The sequence below is a fragment of the Schistocerca americana genome, chromosome 3, assembly GCF_021461395.2.
Source record: "Schistocerca americana isolate TAMUIC-IGC-003095 chromosome 3, iqSchAmer2.1, whole genome shotgun sequence".
In the NCBI taxonomy this organism is placed as follows: Eukaryota; Metazoa; Arthropoda; class Insecta; order Orthoptera; family Acrididae; genus Schistocerca; species Schistocerca americana.
The window spans coordinates 933,463,774-933,487,778 of record NC_060121.1 but is presented as its reverse complement, the minus strand read 5'-3'; the positions used below and the strand labels follow the sequence as shown (position 1 = coordinate 933,487,778).

The 24,005-nt window shown below is 40.2% G+C and overlaps 1 protein-coding gene across 1 annotated transcript in view; it reads left to right on the top strand.

Annotated features, from left to right (window-relative positions):
• The window catches only part of LOC124605297, a 242,634-nt gene that overhangs the window by 40,254 nt on the left and 178,375 nt on the right, over positions 1-24,005 (top strand). Inside the window, exon 5 of the mRNA XM_047136878.1 lies at positions 17,782-17,925. Within this exon, the coding sequence (XP_046992834.1) occupies positions 17,782-17,925 (144 nt within the window). The remainder of the gene's footprint in view (positions 1-17,781; positions 17,926-24,005) is intronic.

Sequence of the window (24,005 nt, the reverse complement as noted above, 5' to 3'; positions counted from 1 at the left end):
TCCAAATTGAACCCTGCCTGGAACAGTTCCGTCCTCCATCGCAGCGGGACCCACCTCCTCTTCCTCAAAATCACCCTCTCCAAACCTTCCAGGAATTTCTGACTTCCAGCCTTGCATCTCAAACCTTCTGAAAAAACCTTAATCCTACTCCTAACATCACCACTGCTGAAGCCCAGGCTATCCGTGATCTGAAGGCTGACCGATCCATCGTCATTCTTCCGGCGGACAACGGTTCCACGACCGTGGTACTTGATCGTCGGGAGTATGTGGCTGAGGGACTGCGTCAGCTTTCAGACAACACCACATACAAAGTTTGCCAAGGTAACCCCATTCCCGATGTCCAGTCGGAGCTTCAAGGAATCCTCAGAACCTTAGGCCCCCTGCAAAACCTTTCACCTGACTCCATCAACCTCCTGACCCCACCGACACCCCGCACCCCTACCTTCTACCTTCTTCCTAAAATCCACAAACCCAATCATTCCGGCCGCCCCATTGTAGCTGGTTACCAAGCCCCCACAGAACGTATCTCTGCCTACGTAGATCAACACCTTCAACCCATTACATGCAGTCTCCCATCCTTCATCAAAGACACCAACCACTTTCTCGAATGCCTGGAATCCTTACCCAATCTGTTACCCCCGGAAACCATCCTTGTAACCATTGATGCCACTTCCTTATACACAAATATTCCGCACGTCCAGGGCCTCGCTGCGATGGAGCATTTCCTTTCACGCCGATCACCTGCCACCCTACCTAAAACCTCTTTCCTCATCACCTTAGCCAGCTTCATCCTGACCCACAACTTCTTCACTTTTGAAGGCCAGACATACCAACAATTAAAGGGAACAGCCATGGGTACCAGTATGGCCCCCTCGTACACCAACCTATTCATGGGTCGCTTAGAGGAAGCCTTCTTGGTTACCCAGGCCTGCCAACCCAAAGTTTGGTACAGATTTATTGATGACATCTTCATGATCTGGACTCACAGTGAAGAAGAACTCCAGAATTTCCTCTCCAACCTCAACTCCTTTGGTTCCATCAGATTCACCTGGTCCTACTCCAAATCCCATGCCACTTTCCTTGACATTGACCTCCACCTGTCCAATGGCCAGCTTCACACGTCCGTCCACATCAGACCCATCAACAAGCAACAGTACCTCCATTATGACAGCTGCCACCCATTCCACATCAAACGGTCCCTTCCCTAAAGCCTAGGTCTTCGTGGCAAACGAATCTGCTCCAATCCGGAATCCCTGTACCATTACACCAACAACCTGACAACAGCTTTCGCATCTCGCAACTACACTCCCGACCTGGTACAGAAGCAAATAACCAGAGCCACTTCCTCATCCCCTCGAACCCAGAATCCCCCACAGAAGAACCACAAAAGTGCCCCACTTGTGACAGGATATTTTCCGGGACTGGACCAGACTCTGAATGTGGCTCTCCAGCAGGGATACAACTTCCTCAAATCCTGCCCTGAAATGAGATCCATCCTTCATGAAATCCTCCCCACTCCACCAAGAGTGTCTTTCCGCCGTCCACCTAACCTTCGTAACCTGTTAGTTCATCCCTATGAAATCCCCAAACCACCTTCCCTACCCTCTGGCTCCTATCCTTGTAACCGCCCCCGGTGTAAAACCTGTCCCATGCACCCTCCCACCACCACCTACTCCAGTCCTGTAACCTGGAAGGTGTACACGATCAAAGGCAGAGCCACGTGTGAAACCACCCACGTGATCTACCAACTGACCTGCCTACACTGTGATGCATTCTATGTGGGAATGACCAGCAACAAACTGTCCATTCGCATGAATGGACACAGGCAGACAGTGTTTGTTGGTAATGAGGATCACCCTGTGGCTAAACATGCCTTAGTGCACGGCCAGCACATCTTGGCACAGTGTTACACCGTCCGGGTTATCTGGATACTTCCCACTAACACCAACCTATCCGAACTCCGGAGATGGGAACTTGCTCTTCAATATATCCTCTCTTCCCGTTATCCACCAGGCCTCAATCTCCGCTAATTTCAAGTTGCCGCCACTCATACCTCAGCTGTCATTCAACAACATCTTTGCCTCTACACTTCTGCCTCGACTGACATCTCTGCCCAAACTCTTTGTCTTTAAATATGTCTGCTTGTGTCTGTATGTGTGTGGATGGATATGTGTGTGTGTGCCAGTGTATACCCGTCCTTTTTTCCCCCTAAGGTAAGTAAAAACAAAGATGATTTGACTTACCATACGAAAGCGCTGGCAGGTCGATAGAAAAACAAACAGACACATACATACACACAAAATTCAAGCTTTCACAACAAACTGTTGCCTCATCAGGAAAGAGGGAAGGAGAGGGAAAGACGAAGGGATTTGGGTTTTAAGGGAGAGGGTAAGGAGTCATTCCAATCCCGGGAGCGGAAAGACCTACCTTTTTTCCCCCCTAAGGTAAGTTTTTCCGCTCCCGGGATTGGAATGACTCCTTACCCTCTCCCTTAAAACCCAAATCCTTTCTCTTTCCCTCTACTTCCCTCTTTCCTGACGAGGCGACCGTTGGTTGCGAAAGCTAGAATTTTGTGTGTATGTTTGTGTGTCTATCGACGTGCCAGCGCTTAAAACAAAGATAATGTAACTTACCAAACGAAAGCGTTGGTATGTTGATAGGCGCACTAACACGCACACAAAATTCAAGCTTTCGCAACCCATGATCGCTTCATCAGGAAAGAGGGAAGGAGAGGGAAAGACAAAAGGATGTCAGCCTTAAGGGAGAGGGAAGGAGTCATTCCAATCCTGGGAGCGGAAAGACTTACGTTAGGGGGAAAAAGGGACAAGTATATACTCGCACTCACACATATCCATCCGCACATATACAGACACAAGCAGACATATATATATAAAGAGGTACATGAAAATCGGTAGTTTTGTTTTTAAATTTTCTGTCAACATAGATGTAATCATACCTCCCTATGATATCTTTGCCACGCGGGGATGGCGTGACTATTTATTGATATGTGTAGGTCAATTAAAGAACCTACACAATTGCAACCCCCCTCCCTTGCCGCCCCTTATTCCTTACCCCTCTCCATTTATTGTATACTGGAGTGATCCATATCGCTGGTCGCTGGATGTCAGTATGCAGTGGTGGTGCATTAACACTATTTAACTTTTCTGTACTTTAAACTGTTGGCCTGCCATTGTACTGAGACTTTCATTTGTGCCCAAGTTTACCTCATGTACTCTCAGAACATGCCATTAGATAATGTATGTATCTAATTTTGTTTAATGTACACTCTACACATTATTACTACCACTATTTACAAAATAATAAATGAATAAGTAAAGGCTGCATCAACAGGCGCATTTGAATTCAGAGTCTTTTGTTTGATTATTGGAATTTAATTGCTGCTATTGCGGCATCGTCCGGAGCACTCACCTCACATGAAATATGGTGCAGGTGCACTTGAGTTTGTTAATGCTGCTGTTAAGTTGAACTGTCCATGAATGTGCTACAGTTTCACTTATTTACCAAAGTCAATAAAAGTGTTCATCCCTTTGCTGGAACATGGTGTGCTGAGGCTTGTGCATAGTGGAAACATTGATACTGTGGTGAGGAGGTTCATCATTTATGGCCCAGGCATTTGTTCCTCTCATAATCCACATGTTTCAGTGGTTGAACCAAGCTCACGCTGTCAGAATTTTGAGGCAATTGAATGGATTCAACGTAAGTCTCCAATGCCCTTATTCGTTTCCAAACCACGTCTGCGGTAGAATGCCTTGTCGATACTCAAGTCCACTGATGATACTAATGTTTGATACTCTTCAGCACTGGCACACGGTTTTTACAGGAACACACCATTGAATTGCGGGTTTCAAACCTTCATAAAATTTCGTTGCGTATTTGGTGTTACATTCAGCTCTAGATTACATCACAGTTTTTACATTTCATCATTATTGCAGTAACATCAGTGTTTATGTTTTAAAATATAGGGTGAGTCACTAACTATTGCACAAAGAATAACTCCGAAAGTATGATAGTAGCTGAAAAGTGTGTGGGACAAAAGCTGCATGGTACGATGGGGGCCATAATATGACATTGGTTTTTTGTTGCTAGGCGGGGTCGCTTCAGAGATATGAAGATCAACTTTGTTTTTTTAAATGGGGTGCTATAGTTTGGTACTTACTTTCTGATAGCGGCTATCGAGACGAATCCAATGATGTGTAACAGTAAGGTCTTTGAAGGTCACGAAGGTTGTAAAGGTGCCATGAAAGTCCATTTATATAAGGTATTCAAAGTGATGACCATTGGTATCAATGCAGTGCTGTAATCTTCTTATCATGGATTGAGTGGTATTCCTTATCACATCGGCACTTATCAAAGCACGTGCTCTGACATTTCTCTCTCCCATATCTTCAGGTGTAGTTGAAACGTCTCTCTAACCAATGTCTCTTATGAATCCCCAAAAGAAAAAAAATCCAGAGGTGTCAAGTGTGGCGAAAGAGATGGCCATGACACATCTCCTCCGCAACCAATCCAATGATTTGGGAATTGTCTCTGCAACTCATTTCTAGCCATCAGCAAAAAATGTGCTGGACCCCTTCGTGTTGATACCACATTCTGTTCCTTGTTCATAAAGGTATTTCTTCCAATAACAGACCTGATGTTTCTTGCAGGAATGTGGTGTACTTCCTACCATTAAAATTTCCTTCGATGAAATACGGGGCTATAATTCTGTCCTCCAGAATACCACACCATACATTCACTGACCATGGTTTTTGATGTGCAACTTACCGCAGCCAACATGGATTTTCAGTTGCCCAATAATGCATGTTATACAAATTAACATTTCCATGGTCTGTAAATGTAGCCTCATCAGTAAATAAAATCAAATTAATAAATGTGTCATCCCTTTGAAACTGGAATTGAGCCCAACGGCAGAATTCAATGTGACGCATACAATCCGTACCAGTTAATTCTTGGTGGAGACTGATATGGTAAGGATGATATTTATGGTGACGCAGAACATGAATAACACTACTCTGCCTCAGCCAGGTCCCTTGCGATTTGACGTGAAGTAACACAAGGATCTTGAACCACAGTGGCAAGAGTACCAATTTATGTTTCTTCGTTAGTAACTTTCCTTTGCCGGATATGTTTCCGATGCTTTAAAGATCCAGTTATCCTCAATTTAGCATGCACATATTTAAGTGTACAATGTGTAGGGTGAGCACGTTGAGGATATCTTTCAGCATATAAGTCTCTTGCTCTCACAGAATTTCGTTAGCATTCTCCGTAAATGAAAAGCATATCGACTTGTTCTTTGGAGGAATACATCATTCACATTCGCTTGATGGGACATATAGTGTTACCGTTCCTATTAATGTTGTATTGTGAAACCGTCGAATTGTATTTACATGTCAATTGCACGTTATATGGATACGCCATATTTGGTGAATATTTACTATTTGCACAATATACGAGAGAGATTTGTCAGAGCATGTGCTTTGATAAGTGCCGAAGTGATAAGGAATACCAATGGATAGGAGCAGGGAAAGACGGGAAGATGTGTTGGCAGAGGGCTGTAAATACAGAGAGTGGGGGATGAGAATAGGGAGGAGATGTAGGACAGAGGGGGTGGAATGTGTTGGGTGGGGGGTGTGTGGACAGTATGTTACTGTAGGTTGAGACCAGGATAATTACAGGAGCAGATTTGTGCAGTTCAGAAAAGCTGGTGGTGGAGGGAAGGATACAGATGGCTTGGTTAGTGAAGCAGCCATTGAAATCAAGTGTGTTATGTTCAGTTGCATGCTGTGCTACAGGGTGGTTTATTTTGCTCTTGGCCACAGTTTGGTGGTGGCCGTTCATCCTGGTGGGCAGCTGGTTGGTAGTCATACCAATACAAAAAGCACTGCAATGACTGCAACAGAGCTGGTAAATGACACAGCTGCTTTCACAGGTGGTGTGGTCCCTGATGGGGTAGGATAAGCCTGTGACAGGACTGGGATAGGAAGTGCTGGGTGGGTGGATTGGGCAGGTTTTGCATCTAGGCCTTCCACAGGGATATGATCCTTGTAGCAAGGGGTTGGGATTGGGAGGGACATAGGGATGGACTTGGTTGTTGTAGAGGTTGGGTGGGTGATGGAACACCGGTTTAGGAGGAGTGGGAAGTATCTACAGTAGGATGTCTCTCATTTCAGGGCACGATGATAGATAATCAAAGCCCTGGCGAAAAATGTGGTTCAGTTGTTCTAGTCTGGTGTGGTACTGGGTGATGAAGGGGACACTACTTTGTGGCTGGACTTGGGTGGCGATGGGAGGATTGGGGGTGTGAGGGGAAATGGCACAGGAGATCTGTCTGTGGTCTAGGTCTGGTGGATAGTGCCTGTCTGTGAAGGCCTTGATGAGACCCTCAGCATACTGAGCAAGGGAGTTTTTGTCACTGCAGATATGCTGTCACCGGGTAGGCAGGCTACATAGGAGAGATGTTTTGGTGCGAAGGGGATGACAGCTGTCAAAATGCAGTAATGTCGGTACTTGGTGGGTTTAATGTAGACAGATTTGCAGATGGAGCGCCACATACTGCTACAGTAGTTTACTGTTGAACATCTACGAGCAGTAAGAAACATAACCACAAAGTTCACAGATCTTGAAGAATATAAAATATAAAGGTATGTATGGAGCAGACACTGTCATTGTTTTTACACACCGCCCATTGATGTAACACTTATTTCACTGTTAAATTGATGCATTGTTGTCGTTCTAAGCAACACAGATTCCTCTTCTGAAGCTCGGCTGTGGACTGACTGGCTTGTGACCTTATATATCCTCACAATAATTGGTGCTGAAACTACACATTGTTTGAAGTTAAATTTACAGAAATTCAATTGAAACTTAACTCATTAAATTTACTGAATACATCGAAAAATTGGTTATTTTTAACAGTTTCTTCTACTACAAGGGTTAAGCTGAATTATTTGTTTAAATCATGAAAGTAACAGATATAGTTACACAAACAATACTTTTGACAAAACAGTTATTTACTTTGGAATTAATTAAGGGCTGGCTTTGCTAACATGTTTTCAAATAGAGCCAAATAAATACTTTAAGATTCCTAGCATTTCGTTTATAATTTTTACAGAATTTATATTTATTTATATGTCAACAATAGAATTCAAGTTACGAAACAATTACTGATTTTGGCCTATAATGAAAGATACTAACTAGGAATAGCCAAAATAAATAAGAAAATCAGTTACATACATAAAACTAAGCACAAAATTAAATGTGGTGTAAAATTCTTTAAAATTGAGGGCCAACCTTTTTCTTTTATGAAAATACAAATTATATTCATGTATGCTAATGGTAAATAGTTAAAAGTAACAAAACGAATTTAAGGAGGCAAATGGCAAAACAAGAGGGGAATTAAAATTATCCCACTTTGATTTGTCACAGGGTCATTGCCCCGGTCGGCTGCGTGTAATATGTTTGCTGATTGTAACTTCTCTGGCCACTAAATCCAGACCAATTGAAATTCTGTCCTCTGTTATTTTTGTATCCTCGCTTGAATTTTTGTCCCTTTCTGTTACCGAGTTGATTCCTTTTGATATTGCTGTGAGAGGGATATGGCTGCCAACCATGTTGGTTGTTGTTGCCGTTCCCACCATGTTGTCCATTAGCTCTTGTGGGGTCTGCCTGCACGCTGTCACTTTGTGATTGCACAGGTCTCTCTTTGTAGATAAGATCAATGGAATAGAGAAGTGAGAGGAGATTCTCTATATCGTGCTCAGGAATGGTGATTAATTTCTCATGCATGTTAGCTGGTAGTTTGCTTTTCAAAATTTTTAGGGCATTTACATGTGATATCAGGCTTGTACTGTAACAGGTTTTATTTAGGTGCTTCTTGAAGTATCTTCTGAGTTCTCCATGTCTACTGCTGAATGATGGCGAGTTAAACACTTCACACCTCAGTCTCTTGTACTCCAATGGACCCGAACTTATCTAGGAATCCTCCACTGCTTTCAACCTCTGATCTATTTAAGCTCTTATGTAGGAATCCAAGCTGTTCGTCGGTGTGACATTTTTCTGTCATGTCAGTGGCCCAAAACAAGACATCACCCTGTGTGTAACCTACCACAAAGTGTACCTTCTGCACTTCAGTTCAGTTCCTTCCAGAAGGCTCTCATGAACACAACAGTTTGTTCACTTACCTTTGTAAGAAAAAATTCAAAATTGTCTGTGTTGTAATAAGCCTTCATCTATGAGCAAAGTAGAAAGGCATGCAACACTGTCTGTTGTTGGCATGGCATTGTCTTGATGTGTCGGATTGTATTCCAAATATCTCTGTGCGACAGGGACAGAAGTTTTCAGTGCTTGCTGCATGTAATAGTTGCGATCTATTTTGCCTGACACGTTAGGTTTCAAATGTGGATAGATGTTCAGATTGTTTATCCTGTCTGTTGACATCTGATAGCTTGGGGTTGAATGTTCCCTTTCCTTTTCAGTGTTACTAATGGTGTTAGTCCATGATTTATCCTCCACTGCTTTCAACCTCTGATCCACACTCATGTTCATGTGCAGAATGTGATGCCACACAATGTGGCACTACACAAAACTGGCACTAATAACATAGGCACATAGGGAACACACACGACACAGATCTGTAAGTCTATGGTATTGGTAATAACTTGAGAAAACCGTCCCGAAACACACGTGCTGCAAAATGCCACTGTTTCCTGCACATGTACCCCGACATCAATATGGGATATGATCACCATGCACACGTACGTAGGCCGCACAACATGTTGGTATACTCTGGATCAGGTGGTCGAGCAGCTGCTGGGGTATAGCCTCCCATTCTTGCACCCGTGCCTGTCGGAGTTCCTGAAGTGTCCTAGCAATATGTCGACTGAGAGCATCCCAGACGTGCTCGTGGGGTTCTCTCTAGAGAACAGGTAGTCCACTCCATTCGCTTGATATCTTGTGTTTCAGGGTACCCCTCCACGATGGCACCTCGGTGGGGCTGTGCGTTATCATCCATCAGGAGGGAGGTGGGACCCACTGCACCCCTGAAAAGCCAGACATACTGGTGCAAAATGACGTCCCAGTACACCTGAGCTGTTACAGTTCCTCTGTCAAAGACATGCAGGGGTATACGTGCACCAATCACCATCAAACCACAACCTCCGTACAGGTCCCTTTCAACGACGTTAGGGGGTTGGTATCTAGTTCCTGACTGTTCCAATGACTATGTACTGTGTTCTTCACACCAAGCTTTGCAGGCTCTCCTGTGACCAGGGGTCAGTGGAATGCACCTTACAGGTCTCCAGGCGAATAAACCATGTCTGTTCAGTTGTCTGTAGACTGTGTGTCTGGAGACAACTGTTCCAGTGGCTGCGGTAAGGTCCTGAGCAAGGTTACCTGCAGTACTCCGTGGCCATCTGTGGGCACTGATGGTGAGATATCGGTTTTCTTGTGGTGTTGCACACTGTGGACGTCCCGTACTGTAGCACCTGGACACATTTCCTGTGTGCTTGAATCATTGCCATCACACTTTGTGGCACACGAAGGGTCTGTGCTACAACCTGCTGTGTTTGATCAGCCTCCAGTTGCCCTAGTATTCTATCCCTCATAATGTCATCAATATGTATTCTTTGAGCCATTTTCAACACACAGTCACCATTCACACATCTGAAAACATCTGCACACTTACTCACTGCACCGTACTCTGACATGCAACAACACACCTCTGCGTATGTGAACTGCTCCCAGCACCATCGTGCGACGACCGCAGGTCAAATGCGCACCGCATGGTCGTACCCCGAGGTGATTTAAACCCGCAAACCACCCACCAGAGCGTTGTTTCCCCATGTATCAGCATTATCCTTAATTTATGAGCATGAATGTATTTCAGCTCTTAGTTCTGCCTTCTGTACATTAATTGCTTCCTTAATCATATCTGCTTAACCCTTGTGTTCCTGGGTTACCTTCTGCACCACGGTACTACCTTGGTCTAGGATACCAGCCTTGGCCCTATCCTGTATTGCCTTAATGTCTTTATTTAACTTTTCTTGCTCCTTTCTCATGAACTGAGTATTTAAACATATGCGACTTAGTTGCAGTGACAGGTCTTGCACCTGTTTAGGTAGACCGTTGTATGCTGTTTGCAACCTGTCAGTGGTACATGTGAGTGTATTTTACGTTCTGGCACAATTGTGACTGCTCCCGGTGCAGTTTTGTCTGAGCCTCAGATACATCCTTCACTTTTTCAGCGAACTGTTTTTGTGTCTCGCCTACTGATGACACTTTTTGGCTTAAAGTATTTATATCTTATGACAGATCACTGAGCAATTGTGTTTTTAGGTCTTTCCCAATACTTACAAGTTTATCTGATAATTCATTTGGAAGATCAGCATACAATTCTTTTGCCAAATCATTGAATTGTTGTGTTATGTCAGTTTTGAAGGCATCAAGAGTTTGCTTTTGCTGTTCAAGTAATTCCCTCTATGTATCTATCTGTTGTCTTGAAAACACATTAAATTTTTCATTTTGTTGTTTTAAAAACTCATTTAACTTATTCATTTTGTTGTTTTGAAAAAAATAAATTAATTTTTCGTCAGTACTTTGTTTGCATGTTTGTTTTTGCTCTTTCTTAAGCTTGTTCTTAAAATCATTGAAGCTTTGCTTAAATAACTGTTGTAACATTTGCATCACAATTGGGGTTTGCATTAGGCAAGCAAAGAATGAACTAATTAGTATGCACTGTCACACGTTACATTTTCACCAGGGTAGAAATACTTCCTAGAGAAAATTGTGAACCTGTCTCATTTGCTGTCATCATTGTATCATTTTGAATGCTAATGTTACTATGATCTGTGTCTATGTTGATTGAAAAATGTAATTGGTCATCATCAGTGTGACTGACATTTTTGTGGCCTGTTCGGGAGGAGTTTTTTTTTCGCCAACATGTACCAAAATACATTGTCAGCATAACTCAATTGTATGCGCACATTTCTCTCCCTAAAAGTAGTTTTCTGTGCAAATTTCTACATATTTTATGAGAATGCTTCTATTTGGGAATTGAATTAGGAAAGGTACTACGATCACCATTGCAGATGCAGCTAAGCTCAGTCATGACGCAATGGAACGCGAATTTTCCAACCTTCTCGTTGGCTTTCTCACTTCTTCTAGAATTAATTTTCAAATTGATTATGTTTAATCTTTTGCACATCATGTGATTTCTATCCTCGTTGAGATAACGTAGTATCCCATTCATGAAACAGAAAGGCAACAATTAGTATAATAGAAAATTTACAAAAGTATATAATTATTTTAAAGTATTACAAACATGCTAACTCTATCTCCATGGTGATGTCCTATCACGGTAACCAGATATAGTGGTTAGGGAGAGAGATAATGTGAATTATCCAGACCTGAAGTAATTATTTAGCCACACCAAAAATTTTTTACCCAGAAACATGTGTAGGTATAGATGCATGTGTGTTAAGAATATTGTGGCATTTCTGTAACATTAAGTAAATGTTAATTCCTTTTAGTTTTGGTGTGTGGCGTGCTATTTACCTTTTCTTCCCAATGATGTACAAAAATGCCGGCGTGGCTGTGGTGGCTATTCTCTCTTCAGGTTGACTTTGTCTCCAAAAAGGTCCATTTAAAAATGCAGGTTATTGTCCTATCAGGAGGTGGAGAATGGGGCATTGCTAGGTTATGAGAATGAAAACTTCCGACTTCCACATATTATAACTTTTAATTAAAAACAATACTGGGAGAGTGCAATTACATAGGTCTTTATCATACCAGCTCAGAAGACCGACAGACACCAAGTTAATAATAATAATAATAATAATAATAATAATAATAATGAGTAAGGTACATAAAAATTGATAGTTTTGTTCTTCAATTTTCTGTCAGTGTAGTTATAATCATACCTAGGATATCTTTGCCGCACGGGGATGGCGCAAATATTTTTTTATATGTGTAGGTCACTTAAAGAACCTACACATAATGAAAAAAGGCTATCGTGTAAACGGTCAGTAAGTTGTCAAATTTTTCACTGTCAGCAATCATTATAGTGTAAACTAACTCATTTGACACAATTGTGACAGACTGTATCTGTGATACATGTAACAAGCAAACAACTAACCATCTTAGAATAACTTGAGGGAATGCTGCCCGATAACTTAAACCTTCCTGTCATTTTAATACATTTCCAATCCGTATCTTCTAAATGACGGATTTACCTGCCGAAATGTCAGAGTTTTTGACAGAGTTATCCATCCGCATTCTCGCAGGTTATTAGAACTTGGTACATGCTGGGAGAGGCTTAAATTTCACAACTACCTAGCTAACGAAATCTCCTTGGGCAATATGTTGAAAATTATGTCTCTTATAACAAGTGAATGTCTGCAGTCTTCTTAGGGCACAAATTGTCAGTCAGTAGAGGCTAGGAAGTTTTCATATAATACTTAAGCACAGTATGTTGACAAACAAAAACATTTTTCACACCATGAGTTTTTAAAACCAAGAAATATTATCGTCTTACTTTGTTCCTGAGTCTACACCATAATATTGTCATCACTCTGCCTGAACTGTATGATTGCAAATTTACTATGATAGGTCCCAGGCTTATATCCATCTTTATGCCCCTATCAAAATCCTCTTTCTGAAGCATTTCAGCATGCTGCACACAGTCTGCTCACTCTGAAGGGGAGTGTTGTCTATTGCTTCATGCATCAGCATGTTGTATTGTGAATGTTTTATTCTCTTCTGCCACATAACCTTTAACAAGTGCCAAATTTAATTCACTCAGATTATACTGACAGTGGTATGGGAGTAAATGTAAATGCAAAATTGTATATCCACATTCACCTGCAAGACAGTCAAGTTCATGCGTTTTGTTGCATACTTCTATAAATTACCAAGTTCAAAGGGTTTGACATAAGTCTGTTTTATACTGTGGTGAATATTTTTATTTTCAGGCCAGAGAACAATAGGTGTGTTTCTGTTGTCTGTGCTTAGTGTTGTATCTGTAACAGCTGAGTGATAACTGCATAGTCAATTACAATCACCTATTTCAGAGCAAGGTATGACCTGAAATGTTCAGTGAACTACTTTGTGAAACCTACATCATTCATTCTCGAATGGTAGTCGTTGCTGGTTTTGTTACACCTAAGTATCAGTTTTCTCTCAGAGAAAAAACCAGAAGAAGAGCCAGCATGCATAATAACTACCCAAGGATTTCTTCCTATAGGAACTTTAAAATCACTAGTACTGTAGCTCATTTTCCAGCAGGTTTTCCTGGAATGTTTCTGATTCACCCGTGTTTCATAAAGGTAATACACTGTTGGAACTACTTTCTTCTCTTATTTCCTGCATCTCTCCAGTAATGTAGAATTCGAAAAAGTTATAAACACAGTAAATAAACCTCCTCGTGTGATTGTGAAGCACTCTACATTTATTTCTGTCATGTGACATATTTATTTGGAAATTGCACTAACACATTTACAGATATACTTTCACAGCTCTATTGCTACAAGAAAGTAACATGGACATCTGAATGAATAATTCGGTTGCTCTGTGAATGAAGCTGCATTGTCATGAAGTATTGCAACAGTGCACCATGCAGGAGAGAGATTCTTGCAGTTTAGCTGTAACTTGTAGCTAGCCACCCAGAAAGAGAATGAATCTTATTGGCTTATTGCCAATGGAGGGGTATGCGCATAACAACTGTAAATTGGGCTGCCTTTCTACATGACGTTGATTGTAATGGTGAATAGAAGAACAAAGCCATTTATAGAGTAACCAAATTAAGTTTGGCAACAATGATGAGGGCAACGTGTGTGTGTGTGTGTGTGTGTGTGTGTGAGAGAGAGAGAGAGAGAGAGAGAGAGAGAGAGAGAGAGAGAGAACTGTATACAGAGAGTGAATGATATGCAAGATGGATTGGATGATGTGAACATCAACAAGGGAAAGGGAAGGGAAGGTTAAAGGGAAGAGAGAGTCAGGGACTAGGAAAAGATTTGTAATAAGCTAAGCTATTATCACCCGCTTTTTGTTTTTGTGCCCATGTAGTACTTAATAACTCCAGTGTACATATTTATTTACTTCTGCTGTAACTTCCTTTGCACACTTTGTGATTCCTTAGTGGATACAAGAGCAAGTAGTATATGCAGTTCATGGACAGAAAACTCTGATATTAAGCTATTCTACATGTAATGTCAAATTTTAAAAGTAATACATACCTTCGTTTGCTATAGTTGCAGTGGCAGGTGCTAACAGTAGATTTGAATGTTGATATGTATACAGATAGAAAGCTTTACAATTCTGTAAGTCTATAAATGCTACGAAACACACAAAATGGGATTTGTGGATCTATGTTTGAATTTACGTAGACCCACCGCTGGAGCTCCAGAGAGGAAATGCATGCGTATCCTTGGCACTGGTGTAAGTCTTCATGGCAGCACCCTCATTCTACGTTTGTGGCTGTACGAAACACGGTGGGATGGCTAGCAATGTGCATATTTAAATTGCGGCCGACCAGATGGTAACCAATACCACAATTTCATTGCTTGTTTTCCATCTAGGATTTTTCAGTTGTATGGAAGCAGTAATACTAAAATTGCTTGCTTTGTACCTTCCTCTTTTGTGTGTGTGCAGTATTGCTTGTTCAGTGCAGTTGACTGTACTCAATGCAAGACAGTGCTTTATTAAAAATACACTGTTGTTCCTGCTCTGAATACACTGTTTGCTTGGTCAAATTATAATATTGCCCTAAAAACTAAAACTATCAGAGGGGGGGGGGGGGGTGTTCACATTTTCTGTCCTGTGGACGAGAGAGAGTCTCTCAAGGGAGGAGTGAATGGTGTGTTGCAGAAGTGCAAGAGAATGAAACAACACTTACGTGGTTGAAGTAAATCGTGCACAATTAGCCTGCTGTGTTAAAAGCTGCTAGATGGGGTACGGGGATATTGTACATGCGGCTGAGAACTGGCTTCTACATATTATACCCTCACTACAGTGAGTATCAAATTGTAATGCAGGATTTATAGATGTTACATATCTCAGGCAATTTCTTACATTAATTCAGCTCTCTGGGCTTTGTGATTTGCTCTTGAACTGTATCCTGTATATCTATTTTACAGAAGAATAGAGCCCTTATTTACAGCAAAGCTTTTTTTCCCATGCACATATACAGTTGAAGATGTGACGAAATCTCTTGCAGCTATAAGAGTTACATCCTTTTCTCGAGGATGGCTCATGCCACAGAAATGCTTTGACTTAAATTCTGTGTAGTGCTTGAGTATGTATCTTTGACAGTTTATGGTTATTACTTCCCCTAGAACATTTTCATAAATTTTAAAAGTTTGATTCACTAATTCTATCACACTACCCATTGGTATTCCAATGGTTCACGAATTATTGGTATAAATCATTGAATATCAGGAATTTTGACAGCAGGTTGTTGGTATGCTTGCATAATGAAATAAACCAACAGTGATATCTTAAAAATGTGCCACAACAGAGTAGGGATGATGAAAAAGTAAGACTACACCTGTGCAGCAGCACATGCATTTTGTCTGCACAGCAGTGGTCATGATTGTGCGAGAGCAATGAAGTGTTATTCATTTTAAATGATCAGAGAAATTGAATCTGCTAAAACTTGCAGCTGAATGGAGAATCAGTTACGGAATCATTTGCTGGAGTAAAAGGGGAACATCTGAATTGGTGGAAAGATTAAAAAGAAAGAGCCACAAGTGTCCTAGATGAACAGTGGAGCGGCAGACTGGGAAATGTGTGAACTGGCAGTCAAACAGGAGATTCACTAGCAGACCTGAGCTGACAGGTCCGTAATTGTCGAAGAAAAGTCATGGAATTGAAAAAGTGTCATGGATGGGAACACAATATCATCAGTGATGACCTTCACTACTGGAAAGTTTATAACTGATAAATAACCAAGGCAATTCGCAAGAGAGTTTCTGTGAAGTTTGTAAGGTAGGAGACGAGGTACTGGTGGAAGTAAAGCTCTGAGATTGGGTTGTAAGTCGTGCTTGCGTAGCTCAGTCGGTAGAGCACTTGCCTGAGCACTTGCCCGTAAAAGCCCCAAGTTCGAGCCTCTGTCCAGCACACAGTTTTAATCTGTCAGGAAGTTTAATCAAATCATCTGTTTGTTGGCCCCAAGCATTAATGGAAAACAGTGTCTCAAGTCTTTCGTGTGAAACAAATGCTTTCCACAGTTGAACTGTGATAGAAGATGACTTATGGCATACCATTAAGAACCAGCGGACAAGAAACAATAGATAGAAGAGATGCACATATCATCCCATTCATGAAAAAATTCAAGTCACTGATTTCCTCCAAGAAAGTCACCCCAGGGAGTTTTAGGTACATCAGGGTGTAGTGATTCGAGAATTTCGGTATAAAATCTAGAACCACTCAGCCTTCTTCCGTCTCGAGCACACGATATTTTAGATGTGAGTTTGGGATGATAGAATCCTACCTACTTCGTGTCACATGTCTATGTATGCAGGTTTAAATTCAGTCGCAGGAAGAATGTGGACGCGGTGGTTGAACGGCACTGACAAGTACCTGTCGGGTGACCCATGGAAGTTTTAGTGAAAGTGTTCGGAAGAACCATGGAGCTTCTATTTTATTCTGTGCTAATTGTGTCAGTGACAATTGTTATAATAACAAGAACAGTTGAGAAGGTACCCTGGGAAAAAACTTTTGTCTTAGCCTGGTTGAAGGGAAGACATGTATAAGATTCATGTTGAGAATGGACTTGGTGTTAAGCCAACTTTCTCTCAAATGTATATTAGTTTGTTGGTGACGTTTGGAGACACGAGAGGCTTATGAAGTAGTATATGTTTAAGTGAAGAGTGAGATTTGTAATATGTCTGAAGTGTAATATATGTCATTAATTGAAGGAAAAGAAAATTTGTAAGTCTACTTATTTTTATAAGTAGAAAGTGTCTTAAGAAGTTCCTGTACCTAGCAACATACTTTCGGAGAAGAAGAGAAAAGAGAGTTTTGTAGCAGCAGGCTAGCCAGCAAAGGAGTGCGGCTGAACATCTCAAGTAAGTCTTCTCGTAAAAGAAGTGGAAATTTGGGTATCTACTTCACTCTTAAATTGTCATGTTAGCCATTTTCTAATGGGCTCTACATTGGACGACTTTGAGGATGAGGGTCAATATGTGATTAGTGCTCATTACAGTGACATATGATCAAAATGTTGGAGACTGCTAAGGAGTACTGCTGGTTGCTGCCCAAGAGCAGTGAAATTTCTCACATGGCCATGTGTATTAAAAGATACCTTACATGACCTGAAACTTGAGTTCTGGAACTTCCACTTATAGTGTGCCGTCAACGCCATCGGTTTGCACCTGATGAGGCCTTCCTTTGAAAGAGTTCAAAGATTTGTAGATAATAACAAGGCCATGTAAGTGCCCACCTATTTCAACTTTGGAAGTGGACCATTGGACATATTTTGCAAGTTTGTTGCAAAGAAGGGTAACTACATTGAAAAATAAGGTTACAAACTTTCTTTGAGCATTGTTATAAAACAATTAAAATGAAATTTTTGACTTACAAGAGTGTTTTGAGCCCTTATTGCATAATGAATTGATCTTCAGAGTGCATTTATGTGAAATAAAACATTTATTCCTAGTGTTATTTGTGGCCTGTCCATTATACTGATAACAAATGTTTATTTTAAATATGAAAAAGCTATTCTGTCATATTTCTCATAGCTTGTAAATTGTTCCTTATTTATTACAGAGCTCAAATGGAACCTACATAAATGGGTCCAGAATTCTTCCTAATCGAGAAATTCCTTTAGAAGCTGGAGATTTGATTGGTTTGGGAGTTCCAGAAATTATAGACGCCAGGTGTTATATATATGCACTGCGCAAGGAATTCAGTGTAAGTAATTTAAGTTATATTACTTGTGCCTGCCATTCTGCTGCCACAATGAATTGCTTGAAATGCATGCTATTGTAATAATAGCCAACCAGAGTTGCTTTTTTTATATTTTACTTACCACTACAAATTTTGAGCTATGGTTCATTCTCAAGTGGTACCTAGATACAGTCAAGCTATTATTGGAATATACAATTTTTGTTTGTATCTGCAACTTTTACTTGCATTCTTAAATGACATTTTGCAATTATGACATACTTCAGTGCAGTCGTATTGATGCACCAAGTTATTCTATCAGTTTATGTGTCAGAGATATGGTTTGTTATTAAAGTTATACCTGTGATGTAAGTCAGCTGTGGTGGATTTTTGTTACAGTACTACACATTTCAAATAATAGAAACCATTGTAAAGTGGCAATAGTGTGTTCAGATATGCGTAAAAGCAAAAGCTTTTTAAACTATGTGTTATGTCAGTTTACAACCATTTCAAAAGAGTATGTTTTGCGAATATAGCAGGCACAACTAATGGCTTCCATACTGGGTATGACTCTGACATTTATTGTCTGGAACTAATGTAGACATCGGGCTACACTGCAGATAAGTTCATCATCACAAGCAAGATTTTTGGGCAATGTCTCTCTCTATAGGTAGCATATTTATCCACCACCATCACATTCCTTGACACTTTTATCACATTTCCCCTTGTGAGGCTGGGGGTTAGATAAGACCTGTGGTTTATTCCTTGCCTATTTTTCATTGAAAATATTGCAGATTAATTTGGAAAAGTTGCTGTAATAGAGGAGATCAGAAGCAAAACATTGATTGCTAACCTATCATGGGCACTTCATACCTGTGACAAACTGGAGGATACACCAGTTGCCATCTCTCTTTATTATAAACTCAGTAGATTCAAAGCATCACCTTCCATTGGGATCTAATGCTACCAACAGATGAAGAAGTGCTTGCTAACCTAGAATAGTGGGAAGCCCGTTTTGTTTGTCACATCCAGCGAGGACCTGAGAATAATTGGGTGGGCACTGGAGCTTTCATCTTAGCCTTTGATAGACATGTTTTACCTGAGAAAGTTAATGTTATATTTTATAAGTACAATATCAAGCCCTATTTTCCTCTTCCTATGAGATGTTTTCAGTACCAGAGGTGTGGATACATGTCCTTTCACTGTACTAATGAGGTTACTGGTGAGGCATGTGGTGGGACAGCCCATGTGAACAACTCCCTACATGTCTAAACTGTCCAGAACACCATCTTCCCCTCATTCACCAATATTTTGCATTTTCAAGAGGGAGAATCTAAGAATATAAAACACTTGACTATCTGTCTTATCAAGATGCCAAGAAAAGGCGTGAGTGATTCCCCTTGATCAATATGATATCAAACTTTGCAAACATTGTGTCAAAATTCACATGTAATATGATGACAAGGTTTCAAATAACAACTCCTGGCCCTAGCCTAATCAAGAGTTACAAAAACATTGACTGTCATTATCTAAATTCATATGTGAAATGTACAAAATGCTTTCTGATAATTTAAATTTTATAATACATTATTGAGAAATATATTACCATATGGGCATCTCTGGCTCAGTTTTTGGATTTTTTTTCCCTGGGATTGTACTGTGAAACCTTCCTTTTCGCCAAATTTCATGATTCTACGCCAATACCTAAACCCTATAGGTTTTAATGAGTCTGTTTGCCGGTATTAAAATATGTGACGTAAATGGCTATGTCATTGGATTGTGTTGACTTAGAAGCTTCAATTTCTTACACCAATAAGGGATCATGCACCTTAGTATGTGGCATAAATTCCAACTTGATATGTGTACATGTTCCTGAGAGAAAGGGTTTTTAACCGCTGGACATGCAGTCAGACAGACAGGCAACAAAGTGATACTGTAAGGGTTCCAGTTTTACCAGTTGAGGTACAGAACTGTATAAATGAACTTTTCCTACGTAAATATCATTGTATGAACAATAAAGATCATTCGTGTGATCCATTAAATGCAGCATTACGCCTTTGTGCTACTATTAATGTAAGATAATATTGCTAATTTTGCTGGAGGATGGGACCTTGACTCAAATAATGAAGGTTCTCTGACTTACAACTGATGATCGCCGTAGAATAATAGTTTATATGTATATTTTAAGCTTTACAACTAATCCGTTTATATATTTTAACAAATTAAGAATCAAGAATCTGTAAATGATGAATACATGACCCCTTTATGAGTTGGCTGGCCAGCAGGTGTGTGTGTGTGTGTGTGTGTGTGTGTGTGAGAGAGAGAGAGAGAGAGAGAGAGAGAGAGAGAGAGAGAGAATATCAAGCGTATGTAAAGATTACTATCTGATATAATGAGTCGCGTTATTCAGTCAAAATGTATATAGTAGTACGTAATTTAATAAAAAAAACTGTGCAGATTCTGTGCTAAAACATCCTACTAGTATGTGCAACTGTTACAAATGCAAGGGGGTGGATATTTGCAAAATATGGCAACAAACTGTGACAAAAGAAATGATGAAATTTACCATAAATAATAAACAATACAATGAAACAAGTAAGACATCAGTAACAAATAAGCAGTGTTATGTACTAGTGTAGAGAATATTTCTGAAATGTTTCTGCTTTCATTTGAAATGTCAAATGATTCTCAAAACTCTGGGAATTCACTGGTGTAATGTACAATAAGATATTCTCATATAATGTGAGTATTCAAAAAATTGTAAATGAAATTTCAAAAGTATGTATGCTCAGCGGATTCAAGGTATATGCTTCATATTCATAAATTATCAACTACAGTGATAATTAGTATGCACAACACAAAGCATTTGAAATGATACAAGCTCAAAAACATTTGTGAACTCATATAGTCACTTGATTACACAAAATACTTTATGCCAAATAATTTGCCTACCTTTCTATGTTATGCATGTTCATCACAGTTTTTAAAAATGAATCAAATTCATTTATTAACTGATTCATCCATAAGTGAGAACCTAAAGTGATTACTCAAGTTTATCATTGTATAACACAAACACAAAAACTGAGCTGAATACCACACGATTTACCAAACACCATGAACATGTATGTAAATAAATTTCTTTAAAATGCCGTGAACATGTTTCATTGTTTGTTGATGGATGACTGGCAAATTGACGGATGATAATAAAAAATCAGAAAATGAAATATTGTGTACAGTGTGTTAACTTTAAGACGGCAGAGTTGTGAGGGGAGTGCGGGGAGAGGAGGAAGCAAGCATTAGCTGGCGTGGGGAGAGGAGCCGTTGGGGGGGGGGGGGGGGGGGGCGACAAGGCACGCCTACCAGTTGCAGTGCTGGCACTACAAATTGCGCGTCATGCTTACACGAAAGCAGACGAAAGGCTTGGAAGTAAAACTGCTTTAAATGTTGTTCGTAAGCGAAACTGAAATCGTCACGTATATTAAAATATAATTTTGCGAGCATCGCTACATAATACTGGTTTCCTTCTAACCGTAGGCCTACTGGTAGGGGTGGTTGGCGACTCCCGAGATAGGCCAGCAACTGCCTCTCCACTCATTTTGATCATGTTTAGCACAACTGCACAATAAAAACACGCAGAACAGTACAGCGCAAAACAATAACGAAGCATACGACAATGGCTACCTTGTACAACACAGTCAGCTATGTAATGTTGGCAGCAGTCGCAACTGCGTGCCTACCAAAGCCTCCTGACGTTTACCGACTTATACTGATTCAGGACTAGGGAGAGGTCTGCCATCTAAAAGTTTACACACTGTACAGAAATACATTTGCTCTCCTTTTAACATTTTCCTGCCTAAACACTGTGCTGATGTCATATGCAAATTCATCAGATATAGAACAATAGCACTTAAGAGTAAGATACATGTTAGGGTGGATTTTGTTACTGATGGGAAGGGGAGGTGAGGCTATAGGAAGATAAGCAGGCTTCCAGTGCATGGATGTTGTAGAACATTAATGTAAACTGAACAATGGAAAATCCAGGATGGAATGTAACAATGGTAGAGAAGGAAAGTTGCTACTCACCGTATAGTGGAGATGCTTAGTCATGATAGGCACAACAAAAAGATTCACACAATTATGGCTTTCAGCCGTTAAGGCCTTTGGCAGCAATAGACACACATACGCACTCACACAAGCACAACTTGTACACAAGTCTGCAACTTGAGTTAATTGTGCTCAGCTCAGTTGCCTCTACTTTTTCATGTTTGTTATTAACTTCTGAGACATATTGATTAATTACATATATCTTTTCAGGTTTCTTATTTATTTTAGGCAGAATATGGAACAGTTCATTACTGTTCATTACCAATTTTTGGCTAGTCACTGGTGTTTTAATCTTCCTTTGACTGTTACTGAGGCTAGCTAAGCAGTAGTGCTAACACATATCACCATGTTGTAGCTCTACTTCGTCATGCCACTATCAATATAGTATTATATTGTGGATGGAGACTGGCTTGAATAATGAAGGCTCTCTGAGTTACAGTAGATGAGTTTCATATAACAGTAGTTGATTTATGCAAATCACACATCATAGTTGACTGTAGAACAAAAGAAAACTGGTACTTTTCATTTATTTTAATGTTGTTCTAGAAAGAACCAATGGAAGATTCAGTTAACATGACAGAATTGAACAATTTGTACACCTTAATAAATTAAGAATCAGGAGGCTCTAAATGATTAACATGTGACTCACTTGTGAGGTGGCTAGCCTGAGAGAGAGAGAGTGGTGCACTTGATTGCAGCAAATAATACTAATGAAGCTCTCGTGGTTGTCACCAAAGCATTGCTTCTACTTATAGTACCAACTCATACATAATCTTTGTGCTTAGCCTGCACTGCATTAACAGGCTGTACAATAGTTACTATAAATTATATTCATGTAAATAACATGATGATATGACACTCGCATAAAGAATATTCATATGGTTTGCACACAAAGAGAAGATTGTTACTAGATTGTTGTAAAATACATAGTGCAGCTCTCCAGACTCATCCAATGTAGGTATTAAGAACTACACAGTAAAAACCATTTTTGAACTATTAAAACTATGAGGTACAGTCAAAAAAACATAATAATAAAATAAAAATTTGACTTTGAAACCGGTATTCCAGTCTTCTTCTACACTTTTCCAGAGCAAAATATTTCATGGTCACATGGAAATACTGTAATGTTTTGGGGAAATTGTCAGCATTGATGTGCATATTAGGAAATATTATATGATAGAATTCCTGAATGCTGAAGGTGATATCCATAAATAGTGATTCACATTTTTGTGAAAGGATGAAAAACTTGTTTTGGGAATTGACACAGGTAATCAGTACAATTAGATATTGTTTGTCACTGTATGCAAGTTGCATGGGTGTTGTCGCTAACAAAAATAGGGTAGTAGTGACTCCACCAACCATCTAACATATATTTCATAAACTTTGAGCATGTTTCTCTATTTAAGGGGTTTAATCTTACTTGTAAGATGATTCAGTCTGTAGCACAGTAGTTGCCCATTTGTTTTGTTTTGAAGACATGTGTCCATTCATTTAGTAATCCAGTCAGTTAGGCCCTCAGCTGTCGCCTGTTACACATTTCCAGAGTGGCAAGTTACATACTTAGCTTTTCCTGTGTATTCCTGATAGTATATTTCTTAAATTTCGTGCATGCTTTTCTATTTAACTTGCATTTTTAACTGTAAGTGTAAATTCAGACAGCCTGTAGTGCATTATGTAGCCCCTTAGGATTATTGCACTCATGGCTTGAAAGAAAGACATTGTGCACTCGACATGTGGGGGGTGGGGGGGTGTTGGTTGTTTTATGAGATTTGGGGAGCCCTTATCTGTGCCTATCAAGCATGCATGGAGCTACTGTTCTGCAAGTTGTGGCTCATGTTGACACCAATGGTGCCTGTTGCATGCATTCTGAGGCCATTATGAGTTCATAAAGGCAGCTGGTGGAGGTGGTTCACCACCTCCATCAGCTGCCTTCAGGCTGCTGGCCTCAGGCATGGGGTGCAAGCAAAGCTCGCAGTTTGCAGCATTCTTCCTGGAGTTGATCA